Below are 13,045 nucleotides of genomic sequence, written 5' to 3'. Positions count from 1 at the left end.
TCAACACACATTCTAAAGTAAAAAAAAAAGAACTTTCCATTATAGTATTTTCTTAATTGATATTTTGTTAACATGAAATGGGCTGTATGTGTGGCTTACTTTAAATAATTTATTATTAGGAGTGTCTTTTAGGTGGACCACTCTGTATAATGATTTCATGCTTAAAAATATTTTTTATTTGAAGTGTCTTACAATCACCCTATAAAAATAATTCTATTATCCCTTATTTGAAAATGGAAAAAAACAGACACAGAATGTGCACCTTAGCCAATATCCCATACCAACACTCTTTAGAATAATAATATTATATAAATGTGGCAATAACAATGCACCAAACATGTTTCCAAATCAAATTCTAAAGTCTAAAATTTTATAAAAAGATTCTATAGAACAGCTTACTTCTCCTAGTTAGAAAAGCCCAATCCATTACAGTCATATCAGATCCTTTATTAACAAACTCACACTAAATTTGAAAAATTGCTTACTTTATCATGACTAATAATACACAAAATTTTTTTTACATAATTCACTTAAAGTAACTTTTGGAAATTACACTTTTGACCAAGTAGTAATGAAACTATTGAAAAGATAAGCTAGTTATCAAATAATTACCCAATGTCAATCCTGAAACATAATTGTTATAAATCAACTTTGTTCATTCAAGAAAGGCACATCATTAACAATCATGAGTATTAGAAATATTTAAAATGTCCGTTGCATTAGTGTAGAGAATTCATTAACTGAAATAAGTCGTGAAACCTAACCTGGATTTGGTTGGCTATTAAGCTTAATTTTATCTTATTGTTTTAAAGTTTAAATGCTTTGGTCCATTTCTATATCTTAAAATATTAAAAAATAACTTTACAAATATATATAGACATGACTAGCCATCTCTTTTAAACACTTAAAAAACAGTTAATAGAACCCTGTATTTTAAAGCTTATTTAGAAAAACATCACTCTCTTGCATTAAAGATACAGACTTTTAAATGTGTTAACATATACTAAATATCCACATCCCAATTACAATTACAATAACTCCTTTGTTAACACATAATGTTGTTTCTAATAAAAGCATGATACAGTTCCACAGTTTCAATAGCAAAATTTAAGGTTCTTTGTTGAGATAATGAAGAAATCACCAATGTATTTCACACAATAAAGTTAACGTGACATTGACTTTAAGAAAAACCAAGAATACACTGACTTTAAGAAAAACCAAGAATACATTGACTTTAAGAAAAACCAAGAATACATTACATAAGACAAAAAAAATAATTTACTTCACAAAATGAAAAGAGAGATAGCTTTTTAAAATACTAGGATTCTTCAATAAAACTAGAAATTTTAAAGCAGAGAAGAAAGAGCAAGAGAACACTTAGTATATTACAGACAAAAAACTTGCAGGAGTAAAAGTACCTTCTGAAAGTTGAATCTTAAAGTTTCGCTGACAAAGTAGGTAACAGAGGAGAGGAGATTCAGTGCATGATTTTTTTTTTATAGAAGAAAATCTAAAACTAAGCTCCACCAAGATGGAATTACAATAACTGTCAATGCCTGTTGGAAATCATCCTTTGCATTATGAGAAAAGAGTCCTTTTACAAGAATAAAACAATATCAAGAGTGCAGTATATGCACTTTATAATGTTTAGGAGAACAACCGTTTTAAAGCACCACCCAACTAGCTAACTGGAGACAGTATAAAGCAAGTTCTCTACAATCTTCTATTTTGTTATACTTTGAGGAGTCTCTAATACAGATTCGAATAAATAGCATTTTTCTGTATTAGAAATTGGCTATTCTCATAATACCCAAATGTAAACAATAATGCAGGCTTCCTTAATTTTTTCTGTAATACCCAAATGTAAACAATAATGCAGACTTCCTTATCTTTCTATCTGTTAATCTCCTTTGTGGAAGCCAAGTTACTATAATCTATGTAAAAACTGAAAGGTTTTTATATTTATTTAGAGTCTTTCTGTAAATGTGATTTAGACAAAAAGATTCCATCAAAATAAAGGGGGTAAGGACCCCAAACATAACACCTTTCATTTTTTAAAAATAATTCTCCTTTGTAACTGAAAAAATATCCAAGGTAATAGAGCCACTGGCTTTTGTGGACATAGAACATGTTCATCTCTTTATGCATGTTTCTGCTAGAGTCCTAAATTTTGGTTCCAAATAATCCAAGAATTCAAGCCCATCGTCTTCTGGTCGCTCACTGCAGCAACCCACAGAACCAGCTACAGATCCTTTTCCTTCGTAGTTATACGAAAGAACGTAGTCTTGCGCATGCGTGTGATGGTCATCCTGGTTACACAGCTGCACCTTCTGCCAAGGGAAAAACCACAACATATTTTATTATTAATATTTTAAACACCAAAACTTACTAACATAAAAATGATTGCTTTGATTTACCTTTGATTGATTAATTTTTAATCAGAGTGTGTCCTCTAATGGATTCCTACATATAAAAAATGCATATGATTGGTCCATATCATAAATCACACTGTAAGTTCAGTATATTGCATGTTTCTAAAAGTCACGCATGTGGCAACAAGTATGCAAGTGTGGATTTTAAGTAATCACTGCTGTTCTGATTCAAAATGATGATTAAACATAAAATGTATCCATTAAACTAAACCCAAGTTGATGTGGGTTCAGATCTTCCCCACCGACAAAGTATTGCCTTGTACTACTACGCTTTTGATTTCTAAGACATGAGTTATCGAATGGGAAATATTACAACAAAATCCTAAGAGAGTAATTTAAATATCATCACACATTATTTCAGTGAGGATATTAAAAGCAAACAAAAGTATGAGGAAAAGTAATCACTTAAATCAACATAACTAAATCAAAATTGAAAAAGTAATATTTCAATGAGTAGATTTATAGTTACTTGAACACAAAGGTCTAAATAAGGTCTAAATTGTAATTACTTATAAAATTTAAAGGAAGTCAAAATAAATGTTTAGGAAAACTCACTTCACCCAGACGGGGCTGAGTGTAACTGTGCCACTCGGAGTAGGTGTGTCTGCAGTTGTCCACCTCCACGTGTCCTCCCCTGCAGGAATCCAGGGTGTGATGATGGTGCCCGACCCCCCTGCAGGACTCCAAGGTCTGATGTCCTCCTTTCACCATCTCAATGGTCTCCTGCCTTCCGTTTTTAACTCCCGATCCCAGGGTGCCACAGGTCCCCTGAGCAGAAGCACCCACACCGTGGGCTGTAAAGTCACTTATGGAATACTGAAATACAGAAGAGAACAATAGCTTCTGAGGAAGAATGTTGTGCAGACAATGTCATGATTTGTGTGTGCTAGAAGGCAAATGGAAGGCAGGAACTAAATCTGTCTTCTTGATCCTGGACCTTACTACTGTAACTCCAGTAGTGTAGTGTCTTAACAAAAGAGAATAATTGCAAGTCAAGTGGTTGGCATCTGAAGACAAGTCAGAATGTTGGAGAGAGATCTTTTTTCTTTTTTCTTTTTTTTTGAGAGGTTTTTGCGTTAGGCCGCATGCGCTCACCAAACAGACAGAGACAGAGAGATAGAAAACGAGAAATCACCTCCCAGGGGGGATGGCCACACTGCAATCCCTTCTTCATTCTCCTCTAGGGATCTTGGGCATGCATGCAGAGGTGCCTGGCGTGAGTTTAAGCCACTGGGTCCGGGACGCAAACCGCAGTCAACTACATGGGAGTCCAGCGACATAGCCATTACGCTAACTGCTGGTCCGAGAGATAGATTATTTTTTAAAAGCTTCTTAAAGGGCCAAATGTGGTGGCACACTGGTGTTGTGTTGAGCCCACACAGGATTCTCACTGGTTCACTTCCTGGGACCTTCTTTTATCTGCTAGGAGGGTGCAAGTGCCGTTGATCCTCCCCGATACTAGGGATGGATCACAGCATGAAGGCCTTGTGGGTGTGTGTGTCGGGGAGAGGGTGAGGTCTCTTGATCACTTTTAGAATTCTGTACCTCTTCAGTAGTTAAATCCTTCCATGATCTCAAAACTCAAAATTGGTACTTTTGTCTCACACATTTAACCCTGTTAGATTTAATTCATTCCCTTTTACCTGACTATAATAGGAATAGAAAAAATGACCAATATTTCTATTCAGTGTCTAATTCAGTTCCTCTTAATGAAAACAAAACAAAAATAGAAATAAAGTTGTCATGAATATCTTAGCTGCAATAATGTATCTTTCTAATCTAAATAAATAAAATAAATCAGGCAGGGAAAACAATAAGAAAAGCAAAGTTTTGCCCACTAATTTTCTAACTTTTTTTTTTTGGAAGGGGTAGTCTACAAGGAGCTAGTAGTGCTGTCCTGTTGTCATTTTTTTTTTTTTTAAGAATTATTTTACTTAGCTTTATTTATTTAATTTGACCAGAGAAGGACAGAGTAAGAGAGAGAAAGAGAGAAAAGGAAAGTGAGAAAGCAAGCCGCCAGGTCCAGGACTCAAACCACAGTCAGCCAAGTGAGAGTCCAGTGACCTTAACCACCATGCCACCTGCTGGCCCCTGCCCACTAATTTTCTATGTCATGATTTTAGAAACTCTAATGTAAGTTTAGCTTTTTCTGTCTCTTTCTAGATACAATCGTGCTTTTGTTTTTTAAGTCTTTCCTGCCCTAGTCATTGACTATGCTTTTCACAGGGAATTTACTTATTTCTCTTCCACGTATTGAACTGAAAAACAGATTTGGAGCAATGTAGTCACTTGATAGCATTGTTGTTTCATGTATTTGGCCTCAGGATCTTTACTAACCCACATTAGTGCAGAAAGAATCTAGTAAAGTTCTTCCCACGATGATCAAAGCTTGTTGTAATTTTATTGCTCTTGTTAGAAAAAATTTAAAACAATTATGCTGGTGATCTGTGAATAATTGAATGCAGTATTTTCACCACACAAACAAGTTGAAATATTTGTGAAAAACCAGGCCTAACATTGAAATCATGAAACATTTAAAGTAGAAAATAATAGTGACATGCCAAAGTGTCTTCACTATTAAATGACACTATATGGTCGATTGAAGTAACATGTGTATCATGGGATTCCAAGTCATTTTATCTGTTCCATGGTACTAAGAGTATCTTATGGTAAGTTACCTAATCTTAAAAGAACTTTACTTGAAAAAAAATATTAGAAAGACTATATATTATAGGCTAATTAATCCTTTGTAGTTACTTACTTGTTTTATTTTTGGTTTTGCTATAGGACATGTGTGCTTGTCAATGAAAGAAAGAGAGAGAAAGAAAGAGAGAGGGAAAGTGAGAAATCACCTCTTCGAGGGATGACCATGCCACAGTCACTTGTCCTCCAGTCTCCTCACTGGATTTGGGACAAAAATGCACACACACCCAGCATGATTTTCAAGCCACTGGGTCTGAGACTCAAACCATGCAGCTAGCCATGTGGGATCCAGCACCTTAACCTCCATGCCACTTGCTGACCCCATATTTAGTATTTATTTTAAAAAGACAGACTACTCACCACTTTGTCATCTCCAGGAGCTTCAGTGTTTGATATAATTAGGTTTTGCTGGGCTAAATCATCAGGAAATTCTTTTGGTTGTTTGTCTGCCCTAGAAGTCGTACAAATTAATGTAAATAGGATACCTGGAGAAAGAAAGAAATTACTTAAGTTTATCATAAAATAAATGTGAAGTTATGGATTTACGGGATCAGCAGTTGGCATAATGACTATGTCGCTGGCTCCCATGCAGTTGACCGCAGTTCGGGTCCCGGACCCGGTGGCTTAAACTCACGTCGGGCGCATGTGCATGCGTGTCCAAGATCCCGAGAGGAGAATGGAGGAGAAGGGATTGCAGCGTGGCCATCCCCCCTGGGGGGTGATTTCTCACTTTCTGTCTCTTTGTCTCTCTGTCTTTCTGGCGAGCACAAGTGCCCTATAGCAAAAACCTCTCCAAAAAAAAAAAAAAGTAATGAATTTACAATGATTAAGTATAGATAAGTCATTATCATTATGAATTTTGAAAGTCTGTATTAAATTTGTCTTTCTAAGACACATAAATATGATGGTGAGTGTCAAAGCAGTATACAATAGAAAAGTTAACCCTAAACAAGTATTTCACAAATATATGCTACATACTTATATACTGTACCTCTTTTTAAAAATTTTTTGTAGAAGTTTTTGCCTCAGTGCACATGCACTCACCAGAGAGAGAGAGAGAGAGAGTGACAGAGACAGTAAGAGAGAAACTGAGAAGTCACCCCCTGGGGGGACATCCACGCAGTAATCCCTTCTCCTCCACTCTTTTCCTGGGATCTTGGGCATGCACACACATGCACCCTACATGAGTTTCAAGTCACTGGGTCCGGGACTTGGATTGCAGTTGTAGCTGACCCCACATACTGTATTGAAACAGTGAATTTTATGTTTATGCAAACTGAGGAGACAGTAGAACTATACATTCATGCACTTAAAATATATAAATGAACTAGATTTGTGTTAAATATATATACAACTGCATAGAAATAACCAGCTATCAGTAGCAGTGTTGATTCTAAAAATATGTCTTGAAAGTCACTTTCAAAGCTATCATTTGAATATAAGAAATTACTTACAAAACAGCAGTGCAATGCCCAGCAATATTGCAAGGATAGCCCACTTTCCAAGTATTACTTCTCCACCGCCTGTCCTTGGATCTGTGCGAAGTGTGCAATCATTTTCCGTCACACAGTCACAGAGGACCACATCCAGGGAAGTGACTCTGTACTGGCCAAGCCTATCTGTAACTCTGACTGGCACTACGTAGCGTCCAAAGGAAGGATCGTTGTAATAGGAAATTCTTGCTGCAGTGTCTGAAAGAAAATAAAACCAAGCATTATAGAACACCATTGATTTGTCCTGAGCCACCTGATAATGCAGTAGTTACCAGTTACTTATCATATTTCCCTATTGCTCTTGTTAGAAAAAATTTAAAACAATTATGCTGGTGATCTGTGAATAATTGAATGCAGTATTTTCACCACACAAACAAGTTGAAATATTTGTGAAAAACCAGGCCTAACATTGAAATCATGAAACATTTAAAGTAGAAAATAATAGTGACATGCCAAAGTGTCTTCACTATTAAATGACACTATATGGTCGATTGAAGTAACATGTGTATCATGGGATTCCAAGTCATTTTATCTGTTCCATGGTACTAAGAGTATCTTATGGTAAGTTACCTAATCTTAAAAGAACTTTACTTGAAAAAAAATATTAGAAAGACTATATATTATAGGCTAATTAATCCTTTGTAGTTACTTACTTGTTTTATTTTTGGTTTTGCTATAGGACATGTGTGCTTGTCAATGAAAGAAAGAGAGAGAAAGAAAGAGAGAGGGAAAGTGAGAAATCACCTCTTCGAGGGATGACCATGCCACAGTCACTTGTCCTCCAGTCTCCTCACTGGATTTGGGACAAAAATGCACACACACCCAGCATGATTTTCAAGCCACTGGGTCTGAGACTCAAACCATGCAGCTAGCCATGTGGGATCCAGCACCTTAACCTCCATGCCACTTGCTGACCCCATATTTAGTATTTATTTTAAAAAGACAGACTACTCACCACTTTGTCATCTCCAGGAGCTTCAGTGTTTGATATAATTAGGTTTTGCTGGGCTAAATCATCAGGAAATTCTTTTGGTTGTTTGTCTGCCCTAGAAGTCGTACAAATTAATGTAAATAGGATACCTGGAGAAAGAAAGAAATTACTTAAGTTTATCATAAAATAAATGTGAAGTTATGGATTTACGGGATCAGCAGTTGGCATAATGACTATGTCGCTGGCTCCCATGCAGTTGACCGCAGTTCGGGTCCCGGACCCGGTGGCTTAAACTCACGTCGGGCGCATGTGCATGCGTGTCCAAGATCCCGAGAGGAGAATGGAGGAGAAGGGATTGCAGCGTGGCCATCCCCCCTGGGGGGTGATTTCTCACTTTCTGTCTCTTTGTCTCTCTGTCTTTCTGGCGAGCACAAGTGCCCTATAGCAAAAACCTCTCCAAAAAAAAAAAAAAGTAATGAATTTACAATGATTAAGTATAGATAAGTCATTATCATTATGAATTTTGAAAGTCTGTATTAAATTTGTCTTTCTAAGACACATAAATATGATGGTGAGTGTCAAAGCAGTATACAATAGAAAAGTTAACCCTAAACAAGTATTTCACAAATATATGCTACATACTTATATACTGTACCTCTTTTTAAAAATTTTTTGTAGAAGTTTTTGCCTCAGTGCACATGCACTCACCAGAGAGAGAGAGAGAGAGAGAGTGACAGAGACAGTAAGAGAGAAACTGAGAAGTCACCCCCTGGGGGGACATCCACGCAGTAATCCCTTCTCCTCCACTCTTTTCCTGGGATCTTGGGCATGCACACACATGCACCCTACATGAGTTTCAAGTCACTGGGTCCGGGACTTGGATTGCAGTTGTAGCTGACCCCACATACTGTATTGAAACAGTGAATTTTATGTTTATGCAAACTGAGGAGACAGTAGAACTATACATTCATGCACTTAAAATATATAAATGAACTAGATTTGTGTTAAATATATATACAACTGCATAGAAATAACCAGCTATCAGTAGCAGTGTTGATTCTAAAAATATGTCTTGAAAGTCACTTTCAAAGCTATCATTTGAATATAAGAAATTACTTACAAAACAGCAGTGCAATGCCCAGCAATATTGCAAGGATAGCCCACTTTCCAAGTATTACTTCTCCACCGCCTGTCCTTGGATCTGTGCGAAGTGTGCAATCATTTTCCGTCACACAGTCACAGAGGACCACATCCAGGGAAGTGACTCTGTACTGACCAAGCCTATCTGTAACTCTGACTGGCACTACGTAGCGCCCAAAGGAAGGATCGTTGTAATAGGAAATTCTTGCTGCAGTGTCTGAAAGAAAATAAAACCAAGCATTATAGAACACCATTGATTTGTCCTGAGCCACCTGATAATGCAGTAGTTACCAGTTACTTATCAAATTTCCCTACAAATCGGCAGGCTGTGACTGCTAGAAGACTGCACAGGGGACTTCAAAAAGTTCATGAGACATGGAATTAAAGTACACTATTCTGGTACAAAAGAAATGTAATATCCATGCATTTTGTTCTGTTCTGGTTTTCAACAAGCATTTTCTATAAACTTTTTGAAGACCCTTCACAAATGGGAATGGACAGAGTCATTCTAATCTATAGGCATTGCAATCATAGTGCATATAAAAGTTTGTTTACCCTGCCTCTGATATAAAGGTTTTTTTGGCTCATATAATAATATATTTTATCTGTCCATAAACAAATTTCCCTGTCATAACAAACAGACTTATTAAGAGATTATTTTTTATATCTTTAAAATATTTAATTAAATGAACCAGTGTGTATTTTCTGTTATATGTGATTCATCAGAGAATAATCATCTAAAATTCCGCACGTTTCCCTTTATTTTGTTTTCATATATTCTGCCAGAGACTATTTCGACACCTCAAGATACACCTGACCTTAACAGGTCAAGATTCATCCTCCTTGGGACCAGCAGATGGCATAATGGTTACATCACTAGACTTCCACATAGTTGACAGTGGTTCAAGTCCCAGATCTGGAGGCCTGAAATTCACACTGGGCACATGTATGTGTGTGTGCCCAAAATTCCAACAAAAAAATAGAGAAGAAGGGAATGTGACTTGACCATCCCCCCCTTGGGGGGTGATGTCTCACTTTCTTTCTGTCTCTCTGTCTCTCTTTTTGGTGAGTACACATGCCCTATAGCAAAAATCTCTCTCTAATAAAAAAAAATTAAAAATAAATAAATAGAGAAGTAAAGATTTAACCTCCTTGAACTACATCTCCTGGTCCTGGAAGACACTCGAACCAATAACACACTTTCTAGTTTTGTTTTTTTGTTTTTTTTTTTTTTTTAGATTGAGGGTAAAAAAAAATCCAGATCAAAAGTCAATATAATCTTGGGTTCAGAGTCAAAGACAATACTACTCTAAATCTAGATGCCACATGCCAGAGAAAAAGCCATCTCTCAGCTAACTGCCCTATGTGAGATTCTTATTTATTTTATAGCATATGAAGCTCTAAATATAAATTTGAATGTTTGTACAATTAAATGACAGAAAATCCATTTTAAGAGAAAATGTGATTGGGCCAGCAGATGGCATGGAGGGTAAGGTGGCTGAATCCCACATAGCCAACTGAGCAGTTCGAGTTCCAGACCAGGCAGCTTGAAAATCACACCAGGTGTGTGTGTGTGTGTGTGTGTGTGTGTTGTGTGTGTGTGTGTGTGTATGTGTGTGTGTCCAAAATCCTAAGGGAGAATGGAAAGGAAGGGATTATGGTGTGGAAACACCCCCAAGGGATGGTTTCTCACTTTCCCTCCCTCTTTTGTTGGTGCACTATGGCAAAAACTAAAAAAAAATTAAAACAAAGAAAACATAATTAACCTATAGGTTAACCTTCATGAACCTATGAAGTCTTTTCTGTAAAAGATAATAATAAATCTGGGACCAGAAATTAGCATAATGGCTATGTTGCTGGACTCCCGCGTAGTCGACCATGGTTCGAGTTCCGGACCCGGTGGCTTAAACTCACGCCGGACGCATGTGCATATGTGCCCAAGATCCCCAGAGGAGAATGGAGGAGAAGGGATTGTAGTATGGCCATCTCCCCCCCCCAGGGAGGGATTTCCCACTTTCTGTCTCTCTGTCTCTCTCTGTCTTTCTAGCAAAAACCTCTTCAATAATAATAATAATAATAATAATGAAACTAATCAACCCATAACTTATTAGTCATAGTGTGCATTCTACGGCATTCATTATGTCATTTGTCCCTCTAAATAGTCTTATTTTACACATGAATAAATCAATGCTGAAAGAGAAAAAATAGCATAGTCTGATGTACATAACTAGTAAGTGGTGCAGTCAGCATTTGATGCTAAGCTTATTGGACTTCAAAGCTTCCTTAGAGGACTTGCTTCCTCACTCGGTGTTTCCTGTGCCTTTAGATGATTTCACACATCAGTAAATCTTTAACATAACAAAGTTTTGCATAACATACTGCTGCCAAAGTTTGATTTTGCTGTCAGAATATTAAACAACAAGAAAAAAACACCTCCTATCAACACTATTTAAAAAGAAATACTATTATGACCTGAAATAAGTAGAAAGGGAAATCTAAGATTAATTCTTCCCAAGAAAAAACAGTCGATAACTCACATACATACACACACATATACAATTATACATACACTCACATGTGAATATTGTAAAAAGACAAAAAGGAAAAAAAAAGAAAAAAAAGAAAAAAAAAAGGAAAAGAAAGAAAAAAAAAGAAGAAAAGAAAAAAGTCCTAAAAAAAATCTTAGTTCACAGAGCAGGATTCAAGAAAAGATACATTATTTCTCCAGGTCCTTGCTTTTCTTTCCACATCCCATCCTCCCTTTGTATTATCTCTCCATAATTCTTTTCTAATTTGTCACTACAGAAAATTGAATTCTATTCCCTGAAAGAAAGCATGAGGTTGAAAAACATTTAAGAGCCCTTTAAATGCAAACCCCGTTCAGTTTACAGTGGTTCTGGAGAGCTGCCAGATCACGACCTGGTCCCTGAAAGTACAAGCAGAGCAGGTGCTGAAGAGTGAAGAGTTCGGGTAGGGAGTGATGTAATGGTGGCCATGGAGAGCTGTTGCCTCCATGTTAGCCTTTCTTATCACCATAGATCCTTCTAGGCTCAAAATGAAAGTACACACTGGGAACCAAGTTGGGGGGGAAAATCCCAAGAAGAATCCCTTAGTCACAAAATGGTCAAAAATCAACATGGTGGCAGAGAGGAAGGCTAGTGTGGTGGGCACTATGGTGCACACAAGATCCCCCTGGAGTGAAGCACTTGTTGTACCAGTTGCTGAGGTGACTCTCAGCATCTTCCATGAAGATGTCTTCTGCCAAAGCTTATGACCTTCTGGGCAGTTTACATCCACTGACTAAGCAGTAAGAGAGAATCAACCTGGGACCACGTCATAGAGAGCAGAGGATCAACTTGGGACCACTCTGAAAAGCCACTTGGCTCAGTCTACCCATGGGATTAGCTGAGGCTGTCATTTGGCCTGTGTGGTATCTTGATGTCTCTTATTGCCCAATCTTACTCCCTTTCCTTTCACAGTTATTGTAAATGCCTTAGTAAACATTCTATTTGAGATGTTCTGTCCTGGGAAACCAACCTTCATTAAATGGGAATTCCTTGGTGACCTGAAAAACTCTTAGCATGTATAGAATCTATGCAGGTAGGAGAAATCCATGTTAGAAAGTGACTGCAGTAGACCTAGTCTAAGAGTGTGTGTGTTTGGAGTGGGAATGGGATTTTGTGAGACACCTAAGAAACACTGGCACAGGATGAGAGAAAGACACTAGAGAGGCTCATTCCCACCACACCAAAACGAGAAACTTGTCGCCTTTCATTGGTGGTCCCCACACTGTAAATTATTCTTCTATCTCATCAAGAAAAAACAATATTTTAGACATTCTGATGTTGAAAAAGGCAAATCAATGTTTTAAAATATATACCATTAACTTTTGTCAGACTCCACATTCTCTGTGTTTGTGTATCAGAAGTCTCTAACTGGAATTCAAAGGGTGGGCCATTTGTGGGTTCATCAGGATCAACAGCCACAATCTCTGCAAACAACATGGTGGATTTGCAGATCACCACCGTCGATTTAGGTATGTAAGGGCCATTATCATTCACGTCTTCAAGTATAATTCCCAGTGTTCCAGTACATGATCTCCCATCTAGAAAAATATAAACAAAAATATAGTTTGTAATGTTTATAGTTTCCATTTCTCCAGAAAATTATACTTTGAAAAATTAATCGCTTTAATTATGTATAATGTATAAGTTGTAGTGACCAGAAGGCTCACAGGTTCTGTGTCCTCAGTGAATGTTTAGAAGAAAAACAGTATTACTTTCAAATGGGTTGTACAGATAATAACTACTACCAACGTGTGCATTCATTCACTAAATCACTGCAGT

The 13,045-nt window shown here is 37.0% G+C and overlaps 1 protein-coding gene across 2 annotated transcripts in view; it reads right to left on the bottom strand.

Moving 5' to 3' along the window:
* Nucleotides 1–696: 696 nt before the first annotated feature.
* DSC2 (desmocollin 2) overlaps nucleotides 697–13,045 on the bottom strand; it is a 43,157-nt gene continuing 30,808 nt past the window's right edge. The window contains exons 12-17 of one of the 2 annotated variants that reach the window (XM_014588638.2): nucleotides 12,580–12,804; nucleotides 8,680–8,916; nucleotides 7,584–7,708; nucleotides 2,988–3,248; nucleotides 2,418–2,463; nucleotides 2,252–2,330 (exon numbers count right to left, since the gene is read on the bottom strand). In XM_014588638.2, coding sequence (XP_014444124.1) covers nucleotides 2,428–2,463; nucleotides 2,988–3,248; nucleotides 7,584–7,708; nucleotides 8,680–8,916; nucleotides 12,580–12,804 — 884 coding nt within the window. In that variant the 3' untranslated portion in view covers nucleotides 2,252–2,330; nucleotides 2,418–2,427. Of the gene's footprint in view, nucleotides 2,331–2,417; nucleotides 2,464–2,987; nucleotides 3,249–7,583; nucleotides 7,709–8,679; nucleotides 8,917–12,579; nucleotides 12,805–13,045 lie in introns of both variants that reach the window. The other variant, XM_006150578.3, reaches the window with a different exon arrangement.

This window comes from Tupaia chinensis, unplaced genomic scaffold, assembly GCF_000334495.1.
Source record: "Tupaia chinensis unplaced genomic scaffold, TupChi_1.0 Scaffold000290_1, whole genome shotgun sequence".
Classification (NCBI taxonomy): domain Eukaryota; kingdom Metazoa; phylum Chordata; class Mammalia; order Scandentia; family Tupaiidae; genus Tupaia; species Tupaia belangeri.
Note: the sequence above shows the minus strand (reverse complement) of the source record. Positions and strands in the feature narration are given on the sequence as shown.